General features: G+C 39.9%; 2 protein-coding genes, 5 non-coding genes and 1 pseudogene across 7 annotated transcripts; 3 read left to right on the top strand and 5 right to left on the bottom strand.

The window, feature by feature from the left end:
• Positions 1-1,128: 1,128 nt before the first annotated feature.
• Positions 1,129-7,166, top strand: LOC128613323 (wee1-like protein kinase). The gene is made up of 10 exons (XM_053633988.1): positions 1,129-1,906; positions 2,032-2,198; positions 2,886-2,928; positions 3,126-3,295; positions 4,508-4,776; positions 4,859-4,939; positions 5,019-5,104; positions 5,178-5,348; positions 5,894-6,039; positions 6,133-7,166. The coding sequence occupies exons 1-10, from the start codon at positions 1,592-1,594 to the stop codon at positions 6,281-6,283; spliced, it is 1,599 nt and encodes a 532-aa protein (XP_053489963.1). The 5' UTR covers positions 1,129-1,591; the 3' UTR covers positions 6,284-7,166.
• Positions 7,167-9,983: 2,817 nt separating this feature from the next.
• Positions 9,984-15,456, top strand: LOC128613322 (zona pellucida sperm-binding protein 4-like). Its single transcript, XM_053633986.1, has 8 exons — positions 9,984-10,059; positions 10,580-10,698; positions 10,776-10,977; positions 11,520-11,692; positions 11,775-11,872; positions 11,958-12,094; positions 12,287-12,464; positions 13,020-15,456. The coding sequence occupies exons 1-8, from the start codon at positions 9,984-9,986 to the stop codon at positions 13,261-13,263; spliced, it is 1,227 nt and encodes a 408-aa protein (XP_053489961.1). The 3' UTR covers positions 13,264-15,456.
• Positions 15,457-15,827: 371 nt separating this feature from the next.
• Positions 15,828-16,932, top strand: LOC128614144 (tubulin beta chain-like; annotated as a pseudogene).
• Positions 16,933-19,789: 2,857 nt separating this feature from the next.
• Positions 19,790-19,882, bottom strand: trnai-uau (transfer RNA isoleucine (anticodon UAU)). Its single transcript is given in 2 exon segments — positions 19,790-19,825; positions 19,845-19,882. It is a non-coding gene; the product is annotated as a tRNA-Ile (tRNA).
• Positions 19,883-21,605: 1,723 nt separating this feature from the next.
• Positions 21,606-21,698, bottom strand: trnai-uau (transfer RNA isoleucine (anticodon UAU)). Its single transcript is given in 2 exon segments — positions 21,606-21,641; positions 21,661-21,698. It is a non-coding gene; the product is annotated as a tRNA-Ile (tRNA).
• A 309-nt stretch (positions 21,699-22,007) lies between these two features.
• On the bottom strand, positions 22,008-22,100 carry trnai-uau (transfer RNA isoleucine (anticodon UAU)). The gene is given in 2 exon segments: positions 22,008-22,043; positions 22,063-22,100. It is a non-coding gene; the product is annotated as a tRNA-Ile (tRNA).
• A 699-nt stretch (positions 22,101-22,799) lies between these two features.
• Positions 22,800-22,892, bottom strand: trnai-uau (transfer RNA isoleucine (anticodon UAU)). The gene is given in 2 exon segments: positions 22,800-22,835; positions 22,855-22,892. It is a non-coding gene; the product is annotated as a tRNA-Ile (tRNA).
• Positions 22,893-24,270: 1,378 nt separating this feature from the next.
• trnai-uau (transfer RNA isoleucine (anticodon UAU)) lies at positions 24,271-24,363 on the bottom strand. Its single transcript is given in 2 exon segments — positions 24,271-24,306; positions 24,326-24,363. It is a non-coding gene; the product is annotated as a tRNA-Ile (tRNA).
• Positions 24,364-24,478: the final 115 nt, after the last annotated feature.

Here is a 24,478-nt window from a genome sequence, read left to right as displayed (position 1 = left end):
ACCTAAATGAAGAAAATTTAAAAACATTTTTTTGCATTGAAACAACCTTACAACAAATAAAACTATAGACGGATTTTGATTTGTGTTTTCACGTGGCTTTATCATTGAAAAAAATGGTCAAGCAATTGATTTGTGTGGTTATTAATGACAATTTCTAGTTGCAAAAATAGTAAGAGCTTCTCTGAAATACACTTGATGAGATTTTACGCTCTCTTTATGTTTATCTTTTTGATCTCTTTCTAATTTTAGTTAAGAAAGAAAATAGGGACTTAATGAACTGATGCATAGAGCAGGGCCTGAAGAAATAAATTTATGAAGAAATAAAAAGTCAGATGCAAATTATTCATACATAAGTTTTTAAAATTAACAAGCTGCAAAACAAAAAAATTAAGATAAAAAATGAAGCAATTAATAATAAATATAATTATTTCATGTCTGAAAGAATTACACCAAATATACACATTTCCCATAATTGATTTATTTTTACTTTAATGTGTGTTTTTTTTTTTGTTTTTTGTTTTTTTTTGAATATCTGTTTAAGATATTTGTGTGTAAATGCAGTAATAAAGCAAAAGATAGTCATACACTACCGGTCAAAAGTTTAGACACACTTAGGCTATTGTTTATATTTATTTCCCCCCACATATTAAAATAATAATAAAGTCATCAAAACTTTGGAGTAACACAAAGGGAACTATGGGAAGTATGTTGTGATAAAAAAAAAAATCCAAAATAAATCAAAATAATTTAATATTTTGTCATCTTCAAAGTAGACACGCTTTTCACCTAGAATTTCCAGAAATGTATTCTTGGCGTTTTCTCGTCCGATTTCTTGAGGAATTTCCTTGAGATGATTTTTAAACAGTATTAAAGGGGTTCCCACCGACGCTGGACAGTTATTGGCTGCTTTGCGGAATATTTCGCTCCGAGTCATCCGTTTAAAACAATATTTTTTTGTAAATAAAATGTTAGTTTTCAAATGAAAGAAATGAATACGTTGGCACGTTTATATTTTTGTCTACGACACCGATTTCAAACATTTAATCACACACCTTCAGATCAAAAGCTTTTTAAGATCATGGAAACGTTTCAGTCGAGTGTCCACAAACTTTTGACCGGTAGTGTATATCTTATATTGAAGTTAAATCATTTTTGATCATGTTGCTCTGTAATACTTTTTTTTAAACCAAATATTTATACAATATTTGTAATTTATATCATTTATATATTTACAATTGAATTTATAATTGGATTGTTTTTATCCAATTGTTTTCCTGATGCCACGTCATTATGTATAATCATGTCTTTGTATAGTTGATTGTTCTCTGATGCACTATTGTGGTCACGTGATTGCCCCGCCCACTACCTGTATCCTTTTTAAAAGCACGCCGCATTTCAAATTCACCGTCAGTGCAGAGAGTGAGTACTGTAAGTATCCAGCGTGGTGAGCTTGGTGCAACATTTTTGGGGAAACACATTGTGAGGAAAGGTAGTGTTGACTTCTTGTACACTCATTTAATTTATATTCTTCTTTTCCTAAGAATGGAGGATTTTATATCTTAAATTAGACTCTTTTTTCCCCCTATTACAGATGCCCAGGATGAGACAAGTTCGCCAGCGGTTGAATTTCACTGCCCTCGATGAGGAGAGCGGCTGCAGAGGAACCGAAGACGAGCTGAGATTTTTGCCATGCCACACGACGTGTGAAGAGTTTCTCAGGAGCAGTCCTGAATGCTCAGAATATGAAAGGAACCTTGATGAAGACTTTCAGAGCTCGGTACAATCTCTTGCACTGTCCCCTGCTTACCCGAGACACGTGGAGACTCTGAGAAGTTCATCAGATATCTCACACAGAGACACGTCTCCATCACTGCAGTGTCTCACCTCCATCAGAACATCTTACAGTGTAATAAACAGCCTACATGCTACTATTCTCTGCACATATTCTGTTTGTGTGTGTGTGTGTGTGTGACATGGTTATAGCTAGGCTATTATTCATTCCTGGATATTTTCTTGGATTTTGTGTTTCAGTTGAAAAGAGATCAGTCAGTGCAGAAGAAAGAAAGCCTTCATTCATCCATCACTCCAAAATCCGAGCTAAAGAGACAGGGGATTAATATAAACCCGTTCACTCCAGACTCGCTTCTCATCCAGACTGTGAGCGCAAAGAGAAACCGCGCCGGAGTACATCAGAAAGAGTAAGTGTGCTGTGTGTTCACTTAGATTTACAGGAAACTGTAATAAAGTAGATTCACAGAGTGCAGAGCGGGGATGTCTCAAACGTTTTGCAGCCAAGGAATCCTGTAAATAAATAAAAAATAATAATAAAAACTTCAACATACACCTCATTTGTTTTTGCAAACATAGTCCAACTATTTAAATGTTAGGCACATTATTTAAAGGTGTACAATACATAAATTGTGGCTATACTCTCAGAAAAAGGAAAAAAGATTCTAATCTGTACCTTTCCTCGTCGTGCATTTAACTTGCGTACCTTTCACCTTTTGTAGCCATCTTTCACTTGGCTTCATTAAGGTCCACAATTGGACCATAATAACCTTTAAAGCTTTAAAAATGATCACTCTAGTGACAGGAAACGGTACAGGTTAGGACCATTTTTCTGAAAGTTCTGAACTTTCCATCCTTTTGTCTTTTTCCGCCCTTTTAAAAAAAAAAAAAAAAAAAGACTCTTAAACTGACTGTCCATGACTGTGGACGCTATGCATGAAAAGGTTAAGCAGCTGTTTGTCATTTATCAAACCAAAAATAATTGTAATAACTTCTTGTAAATAATGTCTTCCTTGAGAAGACTGGGAACTTTTTACTTCTACAGTATTCGCATTGATATGTAATGTAATTGTTGATTTTTACATTTTTTTTTACAGCTCATGCGAGGACTTTGAAGAGGAATTCATTCCTCCATTAAAGGTAAATGCTTTACACCAACACTAAATTTCAGCACAGTTTGTTGATTCAAACATCTGGTGATGTTATAATACATAATGTTAGATAGAAGAAATCACCAAACACTCTCGAGTCCCTCCAGGACCACCGGCTTTTCCCAAATATCTTTTGTTCTGTCTGTTATTTATTAGATTGTATCTACCTTTTTTTTTAATTTACAGAGAAAGAGCGTTGTGGTGCGTCCGACATCTCGCTATAGATCGGAATTCTACGAATTGGAGAAAATCGGCTCTGGAGAGTTTGGGGCTGTTTTCAAGTGTGTGAAAAGACTTGACGGGTGCATCTACGCCATCAAGCGCTCCAAGAGCCCATTAGCGGGTTCTGTGGATGAGTAAGTATCATTTCAGAGTTCTGTGCTCCTGGTGTGCCTGTGTTCACAAAACATTGGGAGTCTTGATCCTCATCCAAGTACACTCCTGGGCAAAAAAAACCCCAAATGGGTCAAGCCCGAATTGGCAAAATATGAAGCTTTTAATAGTCTTAAGAACAAATCATTGATCAGGAAATTAGCAAGAATTAAACAAATAGATGAAGTAATTTAGTATGCGATATCTTTCCCCTTTGATTTCTTTTCAATGTTTAAGCCTTGTGGGTAAACTTGAGGACAACGTTTTATTTTAATTTTATTTTCTACTTTATTTTCATTTTGTATGCCCAGACATGTTAGTTTGAATTTTACATCAAACATTTTAATCATTATCATGATTTTACCTTTGTGTAAAAGAAGACTTCAGTGATGTATGTTTTGGATCATTGTCCTGCTGGAAGATCCAACCACGGCCCATTTGAAGCTTTCTGGCAAAGGCGGTCAGGTTTTCATTTAATATCTGTTGATATTTGATAGAGTCCATGATGCCATGTATCCTAACAAAATGTCCAGGTCCTCTGGCATAAAAACAGACCTAAAACATTAAAGATCCACCTCCATATTTAACCGTGGACATGAGGTACTTTTCCATATGGCTACCTCTCTGTGTGTGCCAAAACCACCTCTGGTGTTTATTACCAAAAAGCTCTATTATGGTTTCATTTGACCATAGAACCCGATCCCATTTGAAGTTCCAGTAGTGTCTGGCAAACTGAAGATGCTCGAGTTTGTTTTTGGATAAGAGTAGAGGGTTTTTTCTTGAAACCCTTCCAAACAACTTGTAGTGATGTAGGTGACTTCAGATTGTATTTTTGGAGACTTTCTGACCCTAAGACGCAACTAATTTATACACTTCTCCAGCTGTGATCCTTGCAGACTTTTTTGGCCACTCAAACCGTCCTCTTCACAGTGCGTTGTAAGATCACATAGTAAGATTACATTTTAGGGAATATTTTTAACCTGAAGTGCATGTGGAATTGTCAGAATTTGTAATTAACCAATATATTATTATTAATTGCTTGTACTCAAGGCCCTATAAGTACAAAGCAGAACTGTTAGTGACGTTGGTGTATTATTAACTGGTAGTATTCTGGTAGGATATTTTCTCCACTTTTTACTGAAACCATCTTACTGAATACGCATGAATTAACCAATGAAACGCGGTTCTCCTGACAGACAAAACGCTCTACGTGAGGTATACGCCCATGCCGTCTTGGGACAGCACCCCCATGTGGTGAGGTATTACTCTGCATGGTCGGAAGATGAACACATGCTGATCCAGAATGAGTACTGCGACGGCGGAACGCTCGAGCAGCTCATCACGGAGAACCGGAGAACGCAGAAGTTCCTCTCTGAAGCTCGGTTGAAGGATTTGCTCCTGCAGGTGTCCCGGGGTTTGAAGTACATCCACTCTGCTTCTCTTGCTCATATGGACATCAAACCAAGTAGGTCAGACAGATCTAATAACGTAGTCCTGGTTTATCCGGCGTATTTTATTCTAAAGCATCATGTCCTCTCTGTTTGCAGGTAATATATTTTTATCGAGGAGAGCGGCTGTTCATCATGCAGATGTCCATGGATCAAGTGCAGATGTCGTGTACAAAATAGGTTTGTGACAAAGTATGCACTTCCTGCTGCAGTTTGCAAAATTTCTGATTATAATAACAACACTTCTTTCCTTCTTTAGGAGATCTTAGTCATGTGACTCATGTGAACAGACCAAGAGTGGAAGACAGATCCAGCAGATTTTTAGCCAATGAGATCCTGCAAGAGGTAAGACATTACTCCTCTATGCTAATTGATCTTTCTATATACACTCGATGAACTAAGCATGCCGGTCTTTCAGGACTACAGGAATCTACCTAAAGCAGATGTTTTCGCACTGGCACTCACAGTGCTAACTGCCTGTGGGGCAAAAGCGCTCCTGAGGAATGGGGAAATGTGGCACGCAATACTCAGAGGGAAACTTCCAACTGCAGCTCGGGTGCTGTCGGAAGAATTTCAACAACTTCTTAAGGTTTGTTACGTCTAGATGAGTCTCTGATAAGCATGACACATGTGAGGTTTCTTGAATTTAGCAGTTGTGAGCAGATTTCCAACACGAGACTGTGGTCAAAATGTGTCAATTAGTTTCCTATAACAGCAGGTCTGGCAGGATTATATAAATACATTAGCGTTTCTATAGTAACAGCTTCAAATCGTTGAAACGGTAAGCAGATGTTTATTTAACATTTATAAGTTAAGGAGTCTCCAGTGTCAGCACTTGTGAGACTTATTAACTTCACAAGAGAGAAAAAGAGACGCTGGTGATGGGACAGCTGTTTCTAGCTGCTTTAATGAAACTTTCACAGACATTAATTGTAACTATGAAAGGATAAAAATTACGACTTTCATTTATGATTTTTTTTTTTTTAAATACAATTGTTAGCAATTGTTGTGGTATTAGAGGAATAAAACACTTCAGGAATAATCGACTTTGGGCTAGTAACAGTAACTCTACTGTGTCACACCACCTCGTCTGCGATTATTTTCTTTTTAAATATTTGTACGTATTTATCGCAGCTCATGATTCATCCGGACCCCGTGAGCAGACCTTCGTCCTCAGCCCTGAGTAAACACGCCGTCCTCCAGCCTGCCTCCAAACTGAGTGCTGACAGCCTGCGCGAGCAGCTTCATGCACAGAAGTTCAGAAACGCACTGCTACTGAAGTAAGGGCTGCACTTATAGAGGTGTAAACTTAACCAGGCTTCGACGTGCTTTCTTAACTCACTTTGCTTGTGTGTTGTTGTTTTTTTGTCTAGAGAGCTGAAAGAGATCCAGTCGTCCACAGCAGCTGCAGAACCGAGCGTCTCTTACAGCACCGTGACCTGCTCCAGTGGAAACAAGTACGACACATCGTCCAGACTGCTCGGGAAAAAGATCAACCGCTCAGTTAGTTTAACCATGTTCTGATCCGGACCGTTTTATTTTTGGAAAAACACATACATTTGGACCCTTCAAGTTGTAAAAAGTAAATGATATCTTAGTTTACATGAAATTTATGGAAATATGTTCATAATTGTATTGCTACACCATATGGCCAAAAATTTGTGGACACCTGACTTTTAAACTCGTATGAGCTTGTTGAACGTCCCATTCCAGATTTAGTCCTCCTTTGCTGTTATAATAAGCTCCACTCTTCTGAGAAGGCTTTCCACTAGATTTTGGAGCGTGGCTGTGGGGATTTGTGTTCATTCAGCCACAAGAGCGTTAGTGAGATCAGGTATTGATGTTGGGACGTCGAGGAGGCCCTGTTTCATTTCATCCCAAAGGTGTTCAGTCTGGTTGAAGTCAGGGCTCTGTGCAGGACACTCCAATTCTTCCAGTCCAACCTTAACACAGCATGTCCTCATGGAGCTCCTCGCTTTGTGCACAGGGGGTGTCGTCATGCTGGAACAGATTTGGGCCTGCCTCTTAAGCTGCTGCATACAGAGACATGGTACACTTTGTGGCACACGTTTGGGGAAGACCCATATACAGTATGGGTGTGATGGTCAGGTGTCCACATACTTTTGGCCATGTAGATGATATATTCTTAGATATATGGTTAAAATATATGCGAGTTATCTGTATTATGTTACAGATTTTAAATGTATGAGTTTCCTGTATTACAGATTTAAACTGATGTGATTTTCATAGTGTGATGAAGAAGCACTTGAACAAATAAATTGTTGCACAACCTGCTGCTGAGTTATTATTATTATTTTGTAAAATTTGCACAGCCTGTCGATAGACACTCCTACAGTGCGACGGTAATTTTATCTGTGCATAATTGCTGCATATTTTGATTGACAGTTACAGTATAGTTTCACTGTACTGTTATTTCACATAATAATGGTCAGCTTGCACACGTCAGCACCTGTTTATCCGTTACCTTTCGAACCCCTGTGGTTGCTTTACAAAGTATGCAAAAGAAAGTAACACCAATTAAAATTTACGCTCACCGTCCACTTTATTAGGAACACCTGCACATTTAATCAGCCAATCATGTTGCAGCAGTGCAATGCATAAAATCATACAGACACATGTTCACATCAAACATCAATACAGGAGGGAAAATATGTGATCTCTGTAACTTGGCATGCCAAACGTGGCATGGTTGTTGGTGGCAGTTTGGCTGGTTCGGGTATTTCCGAAACTGCATATCTCTTTGGAATTTCACTCACAACAGTCTCCTGTATCTGCATGATGATGTTGTTGTTTGCATTGCACTGCTGCCACATGATTAGATAAGTGCATGGATGAGCAGGTGTTCCTAATAAAGTGGACGGTGAGTGTATATGGAGATACTGTGCACAGGATGAGTGGGGAAAATGGGGAAATCTTAACAGATGTCTATTACTGTACAAGACAGAGAGTGTACCTGAAGATCTTATACAATAAAGTCATTCCACTGTTCACCAGAATCTGTCACTGCCTTAACTGTGTATTATATGCCATAGTATAACACTGTATTAAATATAGTCTACTTGGTAATAAGGACTGACCACAGGTGTTCCTTGGGAAGGTGAGGATATTTCCCAAGGTCCAGAGTATACAGGGGAAAATACATTAAGCTGTCAAGAATATATACTGTCAGGGTACGTACTTATGTGCCAAAAAATATGTACTTGTGCCCCTACCTGATAGAGCGGAAATTCTTAAATAAGGTTCACTAATCCTGGCGTGTTATATATTGACTTGCTTGAGTATAGAAAATGCAGCTCATGGACCACTCCAGGGATTATTGGGCAGTAAGGCATCTTTCTATTTGGCATGTTGCTCTGCTGCCCCCATGTGGTGTAATATTGAACATTCATCACTTTTTAAAAAGAAATGTCAAAATGTATTTTAGTGTAATACATTCATTCATTCAGTCATCCTACCCCAGTGAGCCTACCCTAGGAACACTGGGTGTGAGGATAAAATACACCCTGTATTGGATGCCAGTCCAGCACAGGTCACCATGCATACACATTCACGTATCCATTCACTCCTAGAGGCAATTAAGCGTAGCCAGTCCACATACTGGCAGGTTTTTGGAGGTAGGAGAAAACCAGAGACCCTGGAGGAAACCGATGGGGAAAGATGTGAAACTGTAGACAGACAGTAAACCAAGCTCAGATTTAACTTGGGGATATAAGATCTATATATTGTATCCCCAATATATCTACATATTAAATAAAATAGCCAAAATGTTACAACTAACTCCATGGGTATCATACTACGTTTATCATGCAGAAAAAAACCTCTTATTTAGTTGTACAGTTTTTGCACCAGCTGAATTTTTCTTTGCTAAAAACCAGTTCTTCATGGATGTATAAACGTTGGGCAAGAGAGAGAGAGAGAATTTATTTAGAAATTATAGGAAATTTGTTTCCACTGTGGGTGTGTAGAAAAACAAACACAACAACACCATACATATTAACCATCGTAAACAATCACAGGCATAGAGGGGAGAAGGGAACAAAAAGAAAACATCAGGATCATACAACAAATGCCCGAGCATAAGATGGCATCACAATGGCTAATTAGCTATGTGTTTAACGCTTGTATTGCCATAGGAACAAAACTCCTACCATAGTTGGCCTTTCTGCACATGGGTAGTCTATACCTGTGGCCAGAAGGAAGGGGGTTAAAATATTGATAAAGTGGGTGGTCTGGATCATTTAAAATTTGATGTGCCTTCCGGAACATATATGAAACGACACAGTCCGATAAATTGGGGGTGGGAATACCAATAATTTTTCCTCGCTAAATTAGTTATCTTCAAGAGTTTGTTCTTATTGGTAACTGTTAGCATATGAAAAAACAAAATGGCACCATATATAAGAACCGGCTCAATAATACTTTGATACAGAAGAAGAAGCAGACTAGGCTGAACAGACAGATATTTAAGTTTACGAATAACTTGTTAGTCTCTGTTGACAGAACTTGTTAATACATAGAGTGTGCTGATTGAACCATCTCTCTGCTAATGATAATACTGGAAGGATGGGTCAGTGTTTTGGAAGAGCTAAAAACCAGTTCCTTAGTCTTTTGGATATTAAGGTGGAGAAAGTTATCACACCATGTACTAAAATGTGCTATGGAGCGTTGATAGTCCAAAAAAAGACTCATTGTCCTTATTAAGCAATGCAAGAATGTCAGTATCATCTGCCTATTTAAAGTAATGAGTGGTGGTGACTGGACTCTGACAGTCATTTGTATAGAGAAGTGAATTAAGTACACACCCCTGAGGGGCGCCAGTGTTGAGAACAGTAATGGGCGATAATGCATTGTCCACCTTTACCACTTGTGGTCTTTAGAAAGGAAATTATAAATCCACTGTACTAGTGGCGATTGAATTTGCAGACACTGTAGTTTCTTGATTAGCTGATGATGCTGAATTGACAAAAAGGCGGAGCTAAAGTCAATGAAAAGAAGTCTGGCATAATTTCCAGGAATATCCAGGTGTTGAAGAAGACCGTGGAAGAGACAAGCCACTGTATCCTCTGTACCTCTCTTTTTTTGTAGATACGTCGGGTTTTTCCACAAGAAACACTTTGGCATAGGATATACCTGTGTGTTCTGGCTCCTAGCTCCTTTGGAAGCTTCCTCGCGGTGCAATTAGAGAATTGAGATATCCTTCAAGATGGTTGACTTCGATCGATTTCCTGGTCACGGGCTGGAGGACGGAGGAGCGAAGAAACGAGAAAGCATCAATTTGTGTACTGAGAAGTCCCCTTAAGCTTCAGCCTTGTCAGTTAGGGACTGGAGCTAATTTGTGACAGGTGTACCCGATCCCAACGAGTCACCTGACTTCTTAAATACACGGGTGGCAGACAGTAGTTTCTGTATGGTGCATGGATTAGTTGGAACATGGCTGTGAAAGCAGTCTTAATTTTGCTGGCCTGCTGCATTGAGTTGGTTATGGTGCAATCTTTTAAGGATGGTAGTTTCATGACTGAGTCTTTTGATTATGTTTCCCAAAATAATGAAGACTTTAGAGAAGGCCATGTGTTTGTGCAGTCTGCAAACTCTGATCAGGAAGCTTGGCTCAGACAGCCCCAGAAGTATTCTGTCTTTTGTGGTAAAGATGCTGTCGAAGTAGTTTTGCCCTCTGGTCCTCTTTCTGAGGTGAAGGTTTTGGGTATGTCTGCTGTCTGGTTACTTTGTGTTTTTTCTTGTCTTTATCTGTTGAGCATATTGTGGAATCTTTTCTTGTATCTTTTCTGATCTTTATGCCAGGGTCAACCATTGTGGACCCGGTTCTAGAGGCAACAAAAGAATGTGGCTACTCTCTGACAAAGGAACAGGGGAACAATGTTCTTCATGTCACCTTCTCTGGCTGTCATGTCACTGTTGAGGTGGGCATTAATGTGTGCTTTGTGTCTTGTAGTGTAGAATCTATTATTTGCCACATTTCCCTTGTCTCTGTTTCCAGGAGGGTAGATATACTCTGTGGCTGCTGTACCGTAACAATCTGCAACCTGCTGAGGTTGTTGCCGTGTCCTGTGATGCTGACTCTGACATGGCCTTGCAAAAACTCAGGCTCCGTCGTTCAGATGACCAAGATGACTGTCCCCCAGCTCCAATGCCACCTATGACACCATATCAAAAGCTGCCTCAGAACTACACACGAGGGGGTGAGCAAGTAATGCTCACTTCTGTTGCTGCTTGACACCTGTATTAATTTAACTAGCTTCAACACTTGCTGTAGCTTGTCTTTATTTGAATATCCTTAATGGGTGAGCACTATTTGTCCTGCTTACTGGGCATAATTTGAATGTACCATTATATTGTGGAATTAAATGCAAGGATGTTTACTTGTAGTCTCCAAATAACAATGTGATTGTTCTGTTTATTTGTACAAGCTGCTTGTGTAACCTGTGCTTTATTTGGCTGTACAGTGCCTGTGTTGCTGCAGCATCAAGCTCATGTATGCAAATTGAAATGACATGCCTTTACATTATAGGCTGTGACATTCCTACTAGCCAAAGATTGCCCTGTGGCCCTTCTGGAACTACAGCTTCTGAGTGCATGGCCAAAGGATGCTGTGTGAATGTGACTGATTCCTCCTGTTACTACCCAATGGATAGTAGGTTGCTGTGCATTGACTCACTTGACCAACAGAAGTGCTTGTCTTGTGGTCTTACATGTGCTTTCTTTCTTCCCTCTGTCTGTTAAGGATGTACAGCTGATGGGCAGTTTGTGTTTACTATTTACTCTAATGTCACAACTATCCCTGTGAGCCCCAAAAGTTTGTATGTGGCATCCAAGAACCCCTGTAAACCTGCCCATGCTACTGATGAATTTGCCACCTTCAAGTTCTCAGTGACTGACTGTGGAACAAAGACATATGTGAGTTTTGTTGGTTTAATGCCTATATCTGATGCAGTTTGGTGAAGGCCTATCTAAGGACTTTTTTCTATATAATTCCCAGAGTATTGGCGATACCACCATTTACATGGCTGAAGTACGGCCAGCCATCAGGGCACTTAACATGAAATATGGAGTCATCACCAGAGATCACCCTGTCAGGTGGGTATTTTTGTGCTTTTGAAGCTTTTGCACATAGTTTAGCTTGTTTTTAGTTGTAATGTCATGGTTGTGCCATGTCCTTTAGGCTGATGGTTGAGTGTAGGTACTCAAAGGTGAGTCCAACAATGAGGGCAAGTACTGGCTACATGGTGATGAACCCAACTGTGCCAGCCTCTGTGAACTCTGGTGGACTACATGGTGTTCAGCTCAGGATTGCAGAAGGTATGGGTTTACTTGCAATGCTTAATTTGGTTTCCCTATATTTTGCTTGTATTTCTCACTTGTAAGTCACTTTGGATAAAAGCATCTGCTAAGTGAATAAATGTAATGTAAATGCTCAAGGAACTTTGTTCATGAAGGACTCATTGCTTGTGCAGTCTTGGCCACTGACTAACTCTTTCCTTCCACCCCCAGATGAGACCTTCTCTTCATTCTCTCCACGTGGTCATCTGCCATTGAAGGTTCTCCTGGGTAGACCATTGTACCTGGAGGTGCGATTAAATTCCCCCAAACCTGAGGCCACATTGCTTGTAAATTACTGTGTGGCCTACACGCGTTCTGCAACGAATGCCTTGGTTCTGCTCTATGAAGGGTAAGTTGGGGGGGTGTAGAGTAATGCATCATGGATGCTTTAATTGTTCTATTTGGTATGGTTCAGTGTTAAGACCTTGATTGTAAGGCCACATTGCCTTCAGTGGGAGGAGTGGGTACACATGTAAGGAAGAGAATGGGCAAGTTTTAAGCATGGAGAGGACAACTTTATGCTTGAATAGCTTTAAAAAAGGACAATGGAGGACTGGGTCTATGCTAGTGTGCATTTGTATTGATGAATGGACTTCCAACTCTTCCGTGATGCACAATTGCATGCTTTTGATCATGGTTATTGACTTGCGTTTATTCTTTTAGCAGATGCTTTTATCCAAAGTGACTTGCAAATAAGGAAGTATAAGCAAAAGCTGTTCAGTTAGTTTTGACTTGTACAAAATATTGCCTGTAGTTTGAAGGTGGCTTTTGCTTGCATCTATAATGGTGCAGTAATACAGATAAATTACACAACTGTCTATATGCAAGGAACAAATGCCACTACAAATGGCATTCCTGTCTCACCTCTATGGACCAACTGTCTGAGGACTTGCTTTCTCTGCAGGTGTCCCAACCCTGATCTTTCCTCTGCACAGTCTTCATTGCTCCGTGTGCTGGACTTGCCACAGACTCCTTACCAGCGTCGCTTTGTGGTGACTGCCTTCCAGTTCATGAATGTCACAACCCAAAAATACATCAATGAGGAGGTGCAGTATGTCTTGGAGGTTTCTTCAGCTGTCTATAACTTTGTTAAATTGTGCACTGAAATTTCCCTTCTCTCAATAGATTTACTTCATGTGCTCCACTGAAGTGTGTATGCCTTCTGAGACTCCATGTCGCAAGACATGCTTTGATGGGAAGGTATGTTGTACATTTACTTGTAATGTAGTCAAGGAAGTGTATTTCACCAAATTGGTTTGGCAACCATTGCTGTCATGAACTAGAGTGGCTAAAATAACACCACTTTACTACTTCCTAACCAAACTGGAAAAGGACACTGGTGCCTTTTCCCCATGGGTGAAATAATTATTAATCTAGCCTTTGTACCACTTATGATTGCCATAGATGCATGCCAGACTGAAAGCCTGGGCTGTATGTGCATGACTGCATTCTGCTTCTGACTTTGAACCTGCCACTCAGTGGTAATTCTGTGGTGAATGTATTGCATATGAACCCTAATACTCACTTTTTTTTTTCTTTTCTTTCTAGCCGTAACAGCTTCTTTCCAGTCAAAGGTGGACACGGCTTTCAATATTCTCACTAAAGCTTAATCTTTTTAAACCTCTCTTGTATGCCTTTTTACTTGTGTGACCTGCCCTTGATCATTTTGCCTGTTGTGGTAAAGCTTTGAGCTGCGCTTCAAGAAGTTCTACTCATGTTAAAGCTAGGCAGTTTTCTAATCTTAGACCTTTCTATGTGGCTTGTGGAGATTTGGTTTGGTTGCTTGATGCAACATTAAGACTAGAGATACACCAATTATTCAGAGTGATATCAACTGATTCTGTTAGTTCTGCTTCTTATACATTCTTTTAAATTAATGATTTAAAATTCTGAAAGAAATGAAGATAACTTTTTATTATTCTCCATTTCAACAAATTGTTTCACAGTAACTGGTCTCATAAACAGAAAAGACATTACTCAAGTTAACATTAACACAAACTAAATTATGAAGATTAAGGTAAGATTTCATAATGTTATTAATTCATATTAACTTTAGCTGACCTAAAAAAAAAAAAAAACAAACCCTGTTAGTCTCACATTCACTCACCACAAACAAAAGCATTTCTAGTTCATCACTGACATCAAACTGGTAATGTATATTTTAAAAATTATATATTAACTGGATATGAAATACTACTCTGCAAATTTTTATGTACAATATTTGTGAACTCCTCCTCAATGTAAATCTTTCAGTGGTGTACTGGTCCTTTAATTCAGTGGGGGTGGGGGGTGTCACATTACCTTTTCTGGTAATGTGGCATAATAAGATGGCGTATCACTTCAACTATGTGCTTTTTAATAACAGCAATGTAAGCCCACATGCAACAACACACATTCCTCTGACTTCCTGTGTTACCTCTCAAGTGTCCCCAGATCTACATTGCATGTGCAAACAGTTACACCACATCTCTCCCTTCTAAGTTTTCCAAAACAGTGATCATGAACATGGCTCTAATCTCAGCCCTTAAGCCATTCATTTCAGAACATTACCCCTTTTTGCTTAAAAGAAAACTGTACCTTTTTCGCAACACTTCTGGCACTTCCACAAAGTTTTTTTTTTTTTGTTTGTTTGTTTTTGAATGTCCATTTTTCAGCTTCTTTTTTTCTTTTAACTTTTTTTTCCTCTTTTCTACAAGTTTAATTGATACGGTTTCACCACTTCATGGCCGGTTCTGGTTCTGACTGTAGAGGAAGCTGGATCAGGTCCAGGTGTTTGTTTTTCAGGGGAAGACACAGCTGTGTGTGTCGGTGTAGGCATCTGAGTGTCCTGTGCGCTCATGGGTTTGTCCATGGGGATAAGGTGATGACAGTTCCACCGAACAGTCCCATGAGGCACTTCCACCAGGTATGACTGGTGTGTTGAGTGTTTCCCCCATCACAGTCCCTGTTACTTTAGCATCAGTCACCCACACTTGTTCTCACAGTGAGATGTTTCTGAGCTCGTGTGCTCGGTGACACTTGTTGGAGCATTTTAAGTCTGCACTTCATGAAACGACTAGTGCGCTGTCGGGGAACGATGGGTTCAGTAGAGATGAGAGTTGGTACAGTAGAATGGAGTTGGTGTCCCATTAGCAGTAGAGCTGGACTGAAGCCGTTGTGAAGTGGGTTGACACAATATGCCAACGAGGCCAGATACGGATCTGCAGCCTTTTTGAGGTTTTTGATAGTTTGCACTGCCCGCTCCGCCTCTCCATTGCTTTGGGGGTATCTTCGACTGCTGGTCACATGCTTGCATCATACAGATTCAGCGAAGGCTGACATGCGACTCCCTGAGAACTGCAGCCCATTATCAGTCATTAGGATCTCAGGACCCCCAGGGCGTGCAAACAGAGATTTTAGATGGGCCAAAATGTTGGTAGTTTTTGTAATGCTGAGGTTTGCTAAATCAATATACCTTGAGTAATAGTCTACTACCAGCAGCTAGGTTTTCCCCTTTAGTGTGAACAGACCCACCCCTAGTTTTTGCCAGGGTCTCTCTAGGAGGTCTGTTTGAATCAGTGGCTCCGTTTGGTTCGTACGTTCTTTAATGCATGTTCTATAGTTCAAAACAAGCTCGTTCAGTTGCTGGCTCAAACCAGGCCACCACACGCTCTGCCGTGCATGAGCTCTACGTTTTACCACACCTTGATGCCCCTTGTGCAGCTTGCTGAGGATGTCATTTCTTAGGGCTGCTGGGATGACCAGCCTTGTCCCTTTTAACAAAAGCCCGTCTTAAACTGGGAGGAAGGCTCGTTCTGCCCAGTGCAGTTTTTGAGTATCCCGACCACATCATGAGCACGTTCAGTGTTGTGCCAGCTCCTAAAGTCTGAGACACTGTGGTGGAGCCCTACAACGCCACTCTGTCTGTGCACCAACTGGTGGAGAACACTGATGAGACGTTCTGCATCGACAATGAAGCACTTTATGACATCTGTTTCCACACTTTAAAGCTCACAACTCCCACTTATGGTGATCTCAACCATCTTGTTTCTGCCACCATGAGTGGTGTAACCACCTGCCTCCGTTTTCCTGGGCAGCTCAACGCTGACCTGCAAAAACTGTCAATATGGTGCCCTTCCCTCGTCTGCAGTTTTTCATACCTGGTTTTGCCCCACTCACCAGCAGGGGGAGCCAGCAGTACCGTGCACTCACCGTGCCTGAACTAACACAATAGATGTTTGATGTCAAGAATATGACGGCGGCGTGTGATCCACGCCATGGCCGCTACCTGACTGTGGCTGCTATCTTCTGGGGCCGCATGTCTATGAAAGAGGTGGATGAGCAGATGCTCAATGTGCAAAACAGCAGCTATTTTGTGGAATGGATCCCCAACAATGTCAAAACAGCTGTATGTGACATCCCACCACGAGGGCTTAAGATGACTGCCACCTTCATTGGCAACAGCACAGCCATCCAGGAGCTGTTCAAGCGCATCTCTGAGCAGTTCACAGCCATGTTCAGGAGAAAGGCCTTCCTGCATTGGTACACAGGAGAAGGAATGGATGAGATGGCGTTCACTGAGGCAGAGAGCAACATGAATGACCTTGTGTCTGAGTACCAGCAGTACCAGGATGCCATAGCTGAAGAGGAGGGTGAGTTTGATGAATAGGCAGAACTGGAATTGGCATAATGATGTGTTAATCTTTCACATGTTCATATTTTCACAATTTCTGTCTTTCTGTTCCTTGAAATCGATGTAAAGTTCAGTTAACAGCTCCACCTTTTGTACTTTCTAATAAATGTTTAATTTGGGCAGCTTGGCTCGTTCTTTGCTCATTTTTAATTAAATCATCCAGCAACTTGGAGTTCAGTGTCCTTTTAGTTCTCATGTAGGTGCACAGAATTATGAATATTTACATTTTTTGCCTTGACTAAATTCTAACCTCAGATATGATTTTTACATAAAGCAAAAATATTCAAATAAAATTTTGTTGTGAAATTGGGTGTTAAACCAAAATGAGATCAAGTGTGTTGATTTCTTGTACTGCTTAATTGAACAAACCTGGTCACATAGTGGGGGGTGGTGGGGATCTATGTGAATACAGCAAGAAGCTTCATCAGCTATACATAATCTTTATTTCCCATAGTTTTATATAAATGTGAAGTCAGGTTCTGCCGTAGTGTGTAGAGAAATTAAGTTCAATTTTTATTTATTTAGTTTGTCCTTGATATTGTTAAATGAAAATGCTCTCTTCATTATGAATAATGATTACCCTGACCCTGTGTAGGATAAACAATTTGGAAAATGGATGTATAATTATTACTTGTAATGAGTTTGTGTTAGACATTATACATAGCAATAATACAATGATAACTTTTTTTTAATTATTATTATTATTATTATTATTATTATTATTAATTCAAATAATAGAAATTTTAAGGGGGGGGGGGGGGCAAGCTGGGTGGAAGAACATACCACCATTAAATTTAGCCTACAAATTGTAAAAACAGGAATAAAACACAAATCGATTAATTTCTTGTCAAAAATGCTCTGTAGCCTTTCAGGGCCACATGTCTTATAACAGATTGGCTATACCTAAACATGCACACTACAGTACTAACTAGTATTTTAAAATGGTATATAACCTATAGCATAATTTTTCAGAATTGTTTAGGAAGTTAGTAGGCACATTAGGTGTATTTCTCCAGCAGATGGGGCTATTGTTTTAATCTTGTACTACTACCTGAGCTTTTTTAGAGGGTCTAAAAATTAGAACGTATGAAGACTAGGCAGGAAATATAAGCCAAGACACATTCTTTATTAATGTACATTTTAAGTGTGAAATATTTTAAGAAGAGAAACAACGGTAATGTGTAACACATGGAGTCATCATAATATCTTTTAGTCATTAAGAGACATTAAATCACTGTCATAAATTGATCCGTGAATATATTTCAGTTTCATACAGGGATTACAGAAAAGTTCTCAGTTTGCAATAACATAATTTTCAGTGAAAAGTGTTAACCTTTTTTTTTTTTTGTTCATTTGTTTTGTTTTTGATAGCAGCTGTTCATGCTATGCTGGTTCAGCATTGTAGTAACTCTAGGGGGATCCGCAACATCATGGGGGACAAATGGGTCATTTATCCCAGACATGTAAATTGGGGGCCTAGGGGATCAACTGATATGGAATAAGAGTATCTGATCAAAATATGTTGGTGAAAATGTACAGTACTGTGCAAAGGTATAGGCACCCCTTTTTTTTTAGTACAAACTTTGTTGCAGATTTTTATTTTATGACTTCTTCATTATTGAGTCAGTACAAAAACATTTTAGATTTCAAAACATGAAATTAAATGAAGGGTCATCACACCAAATATTGAGTTTGTCTAATTTATTACTGTTTACTGCTCTTTATAGTATATTTATTGAAGTAGAAACATTTAATTTCATTATTTTTGAAAGCATCTTTACAGCAATTCTTTGCAAGATTTTTGCACAGTACTGTATGTTTTATTACCTGGCTGTCAGTGTTCTAGTTTAAAAAAAAAAATAACGAGTGTAATAGGAAAGATGATTGAATGGCTAGTATTCATTTAGGAGCAAGATGCTCTAATTCGGGCATAGAGCTGAGTAGCTGATGGTTAAGGGCCTTGTTCAAGGGATGGACAATGTTTCAAACATCCATGATATTTGCACTGTGAAACTTTACACTATCTCGTACAGAATCATGTCTGCTTCACCAACATTGCTTCATTATAAAATAATGAATGAAAATAAAATATAATATAAATATAATATATATAATAATAATATAATATAAAATAAAGTCTGTGCTCCAGGTAAGGCTCGAACTCACAGCCTCAGCATTGCTTCACCAGTACTGCTGTATAAGTGCCACATCTAATCCAGGGGTGTTAAACTCATTTTATTTCAGGGGCCACATACAGCCTAATTAGATGTCAATTGGGCCAGGCCAGTAAAATCATAGCATAATTACCTATAAATAACAATAAGTCCATGTTTTTCCCTTTGTTTTCATGCAAAGAAGAAGTACAAATACATTAGGAAAATATTCATATTTAATGAAATATCCTTTTACAAAACATATCATGAACAACCTCAGATTTCTTAAGACAAACATGTGCAATTTGCTTCTGATTATCATTTACATGTGTGCATTACAACTGGTCACAGTGTAATAACAAACAGCAGAAGGCGTAGTGCTACCATCTGCTGTTCAATTTGAGTCCCCGGGTTGTGCTCTGACTAAAACAGTGCTCCCCTAGCGGATAATTTAGGAATAGCATTTTATTAAAAATTTCTAGTTCGTGTCTTTTATGCATTTTTTCACTTTGAAAATTCATCCTGCGGGCCGGATTGAACTCCCTAGAGGGCCGGTTTTTAGCGTACATCTGACACCCCTGCGCTATCCGATTGCACCACTGGAGCCCTGACAGGTATTGATTCTGACTAATTGTGTGGGTTTCATCCAGGTTGTCTGGTTTCTTCCGACTTCCCAAAAATAAACTCTATATTGGTTGTAGGTGTGAAATAATGTTGTCAACAATTCTTAGTCTTAGTCCTGTGTCAAACGTCCTTGATAGTTTTTTTTAACCATATTTAGTAGAGCTTTTTCTGTTGTGGTTTTTTTTTTTTAACTCTAGCTTTAGTTGACTAAAACTCTGGACATTTTGCTCCAGGTGAGGCTTGAACTCACAACCTCGGCATTGCTTCATCTGTACTGCTGCATAAGTACCGTGCGCTGACCACTTGTGCCACTGGAGCCCTGATTTATTGTGATTCTGATGAATTGATTGGGTTTCATCCAGGTTGTCTGGTTTCCTCAGACGTACCAGAAACAAGCACTATATTCATTGTAGGTGTGAATTAATGTTAATTTTGTCAGCAATTCTTAGTCTTAGTCCTGTGTCAAATTTCCTTGATAGTTTTTATCGTATTTAGTCGACCTAATTCTGTTTTTTAGTCAAGTTTTAGTTGAATAAAAGTCTGGGCATTTTGTTATATTGTCTGTATGGTGTATTTATTGTTCTCTTTATTGAACCACATGTCTTCGGAACAACTGCATCTCATTTCCCTGCACTTTTTTACCTGCTGCTAATGGGCATGTGACAAACAAATCTCGAATCTCTCAGAATGTCATTCACACATTTGTTCACACCTAATTAAGAACATAACTGTAGATTGTGCACTAATGTTCAGAAAAGACATGGCTGTGTTTCATGTGTTTCCTCCAGGTTCTCTGCTTTCCTCTCTCCTACCAAAAACACGCAGGTAGGTAGATTCAGAGTGCTAAAATTGCCCCACAGGTGTGAAAGATTGTGTTTTATTGTGTGTCCCTGCCTCACGGCTAGAGTTCCCAGGATCCACCACAAACAGAACCAGCATAAAGTGATTAATGAACATATAATTCTTCCAACTCACAACTCAGCACACTACATCCATAATCATTAAGAGAGTTTGTGCTCTTTATATGCATATTGCAGTATAATCTGGCCACACTGAAAGTTTGCAGTGTGTGCTTAAATTCTTGCTCCAGGTGAGGCTCAAACTCACAACCTCAGCATTGCTTCACCTGTACTTCCTTATGAGTACCATGCACTGACCAATTGCACAACTGGAGCCCTGATTGTGGGTGAGGCTCATGGATTGTGTGGGTTTCATCCAGGTTGCCTGGTTTCCTCAGCTTGGGTTTCCTCAGGTTGACAGGGTACGCTGGCACGTCTTCCTGCCTCTCCTGTCACTGTTTTGTTTGTTTTAGTTTGTTTATTGAACTCATATTGTTTTAAATAACAAAAAGTTATTTAAGTCATATTGTTCTCAGTGCCCCTACGGTTACAATATGGTGGTGCCATTTTATATACTTTGGACTGTTGTTTTTACTTTGGCATGTTTTTGGCAGGTGGGAGGAAACCAGAGAACCCTGAATTGTATAGTTAGATCCTGGGACTCTGGAGCTGGTTGTGCTCTTTATATTCATATTGAAGTATGATTCTGGCTACACTGAAAGTCATGCTTTGTTAAGAGTATGGCTGTAGGCTGCTCTTAAAGTCTGTCCTCCATTACCACTCCAGGCTTGTACTTCACCTGTACTGCTGTAAGTGCCACACTCATGTCCCACTCAGTCACTTCACGCACTTTTAGTAAGTGATTTATCTTGATCAGGGCTTGTGGTGGACCAAAAACCTTTGCCTGAAACATTAGGTATGAGGTGGGGATACACTCTGGAAGCAATACACACACATTCACACCCAAGTTATTTTATTTTAGTCAATCCAGCTGCTGGCATGTTTTTGGGAGGTAGGAAGAAACTGTGGTTAATGAACATATATTTCTTCCAACTCACAAACCAGCACACTACATTCATAATCATTAAGCAAATTTGTGTTCTTTATTTGCTGTGGGGGCTGTGTTTAAAATCTGTAAATTAGTAATCTGAGTAAATTATCTTGGCACATTCACATATGGAGATGTTTGCTTTAAAAAGGTGTGCTCCAGGTGAGGCTCGAACTCACAACCTCGGCATTGCTTCACCTGTACTGCTGTATAAGTACCACACGCTGACCGATTGCGCCACTGGAGCCATAAAAGAGAGAGTATGATGAAGCCAGTGTCTCCTCCAAACAATATGTTTTCTTGACTATCAGGTCAGGAACATTCATGAATTATGTGTGACACAAAGCAAACACTGTTCTTTCATGCTTATTTTCCATATCACCACCCTCAACCCTCTCACTCCTAGCTTTTTACACATTCACATGCAAGTTATTTTATTTTAGCCAATCCAGCTGCTGGCATGTTTTTGGGAGGTAGGAAGAAACTGTGGTTTGAACTCATATATTGCAGAATAATCTGGCCACCCTGAAAGTTTGGAAGCGGTGTTTAAAACCAATGCTCCAGGTGAGGCTCGAACTCACGACCTCGGCATTGCTTCACCTGTACTGCTGTATAAGTACCACACGCTGACCGATTGCGCCACTGGAGCCCTGAATGATGATGAGGCTCATAAATTGTGTGGGTTTCATCCAGGTTGTCTGGTTTCCTCATACTGGGTTTCCTCAGGTTGACAGGGTACGCTGGCGCGTCTTCCTGCCTCTCCTGTCACCTGTTGGAGTGTTGGACTGTTGTTTTTACTTTGACATGTTTTACTCTGGCATGTTTTTGGCAGGTGGGAGGAAACCAGAGAACCCTGAATTGTATAGTTAGATCCTGGGACTCTGGAGTTGGTTGTGCTCTTTATATTCATATTGACATATGATTCTGGCTACGCTGAAAGTCATGCTTTGGTAAGAGTATGGCTGTAGGCTGCTCTTAAAGTCTGTCCTCCATTATCACTCCAGGCTTGTACTTCACCTGTACTGCTGTATAAGTACCGCACTCATGTCCCACTCTGTCACTTCATGCCCTTTTAGTAAGTGATTTATCTTGATCAGGGCTTGTGGTGGACCAAGAACCTTTTCCAGAAACACTAGGTGTGAGGTGGGGATACACCCTGGAAGCAACGCACACATGTTCACACCCAAGTTATTTTATTTTAGTCAATCCAGCTACTGGCATGTTTTTGGGACGGAACTGTGGTTATTGAACGTGTAATTCTTCCAACTCACAATCCAGCAAACTACATTCATAATCATTAAGCAAATTTGTGTTCTTTATTTGCTGTGGGGGCTGTGTTTAAAATCTGTGCTCCAGGTGAGGTTTGAACTCACAACCTCGGCATTGCTTCACCTGTACTGCTGTATAAGTACCGTGCGCTGACCGATTGCGCCAGTGGAGCCACAAGAGACAGGGTATGATGAAGCCAGTATATCCTCCAAACAATATGTTTTCGTGACTATCAGGTCAGGAACATTCATGAATTATGTGTGACACAAAACAAACACTGTTCTTTCATGCTTATTTTCCATATCACCACCCTCAACCCTCTCACTCCTAGCTTTTTACACATTCACACCCAAGTTATTTTATTTTAGCCAATCCAGCTACTGGCATGTTTTTGGGAGGTAGGAAGAAACTGTGGTTTCAACTCACATATTGCAGTATAATCTGACCACAATGAAAGTTTGGAAGCAGTGTTTAAAACCAATACTCCAGGTGATGCTCAAACTCACAACCTCAGCATTGCTTCACCTGTACTGCTGTATAAGTACCACATGCTGACTGATTACGCCACTGGAGCCACAGTCCTAACATAGCTGCTGGAGCCACCATAATCCCGACTGGGCTCTACGCAAACCGAAGATGACTGAATGAACGAACTGACATGCAATTTCAAAAAAAATTGTCATTGTTTCCAACTGCATTTTTGTTTTATTTATTCAAAGTATTTATTTTTGCTATGTTTTAGAATTTATGTTGACTCTGCCCTTTAAAAAAAAAAGTTTATTTTGATTTATTTCCTTTCTAAAGCATTTACTGCTTCTTTTATAGATTTTTCAATATAATGTATTTTAAGCAGATGTGTGTAGCCCACATAACTTTGACATGTACGTGTACGCAGGCGGTCGACGCATGCGCATTACGACAACTTGCACTACCCCTCCTGGCCTACAAGAGTCAGTACAGAGCAGTAAAGCAGGTCTTCTGGTGTGAAGGACGACAACGAAGAAGTATCAAAACAACACGAAGATCAATGCTTGGGCGATCTCTCGCCACGATTAGCACCCAGGTACAAAATCTTATACTCTTTAAGGCTAGAATTATACAAATGCGGGTACTTTCTAACCTGCACTCGTTTCCATCTTTTCCGTTTATTCTGTTTTTTCTTCGACTACTTTGAGAATCAATGGCCTTGGGTCACTGTTGCCACCTTGTGGAAGAATTAAATAGTGCAAAAGAATTAACTGCACATGTGCGGTTAGAAAAATCGGCCGGCGCGTACAGTATGCAGTACTCTGCTGACGAGGAAAATTTGCGTCACGTGTACTGTACGCTGTTCCTAAAAAGGTACGCGTAAAAAGAGAAGCATACTTTCAGCTTAACATACCAATATTTGCAAATCTTTCACCTGTAAACTCAATTTTAGCATATCTTTAGTAAGATCTTTATCCTGGTCAGGATGGATACAGGGACCATCCCACCATACACACACCTTCACACCCATGAGTAAATTATCTTGGCACATTCACATATGGAGATATTTGCTTTAAAAGGTGTGCTCCAGGTGAGGCTCGAACTCACAACCTCGGCATTGCTTCACCTGTACTGCTGTATAAGTACCGCGCGCTAACCGATTGCGCCACTAGAGCTGTCTGTCAATATTGTTGGGACAGATGGGACATATGCTGGATCCACCAGAATCCTGACTGGGCTCTATGCGATCCGAAGATGACTGAATGAATGAATTTCTTAATTACTGATCTT

This window comes from Ictalurus furcatus, chromosome 10, assembly GCF_023375685.1.
Source record: "Ictalurus furcatus strain D&B chromosome 10, Billie_1.0, whole genome shotgun sequence".
Lineage (NCBI taxonomy): Eukaryota > Metazoa > Chordata > Actinopteri > Siluriformes > Ictaluridae > Ictalurus > Ictalurus furcatus.
The sequence above is the reverse complement of the archived record's forward strand: the minus strand, read 5'-3'. Positions and strand labels throughout refer to the sequence as shown.

What these genes read in the sequence shown, in the direction of transcription:
- LOC128613322 (XM_053633986.1), top strand. Translation starts at nt 9,984, where the DNA reads ATGGTTGACTTCGATCGATTTCCTGGTCACGGGCTGGAGGACGGAGGA. An exon ending in TCAGCTCAGGATTGCAGAAG is followed by an intron (nt 12,095 to 12,286) that starts GTATGGGTTTAC and finishes TTCCACCCCCAG; the next exon opens with ATGAGACCTTCTCTTCATTC. An exon ending in TTGGTTCTGCTCTATGAAGG is followed by an intron (nt 12,465 to 13,019) that starts GTAAGTTGGGGG and finishes CTTTCTCTGCAG; the next exon opens with GTGTCCCAACCCTGATCTTT.
- LOC128613323 (XM_053633988.1), top strand. Translation starts at nt 1,592, where the DNA reads ATGCCCAGGATGAGACAAGTTCGCCAGCGGTTGAATTTCACTGCCCTC. An exon ending in AGATGTCGTGTACAAAATAG is followed by an intron (nt 4,940 to 5,018) that starts GTTTGTGACAAA and finishes TTCCTTCTTTAG; the next exon opens with GAGATCTTAGTCATGTGACT. An exon ending in CCAATGAGATCCTGCAAGAG is followed by an intron (nt 5,105 to 5,177) that starts GTAAGACATTAC and finishes CCGGTCTTTCAG; the next exon opens with GACTACAGGAATCTACCTAA.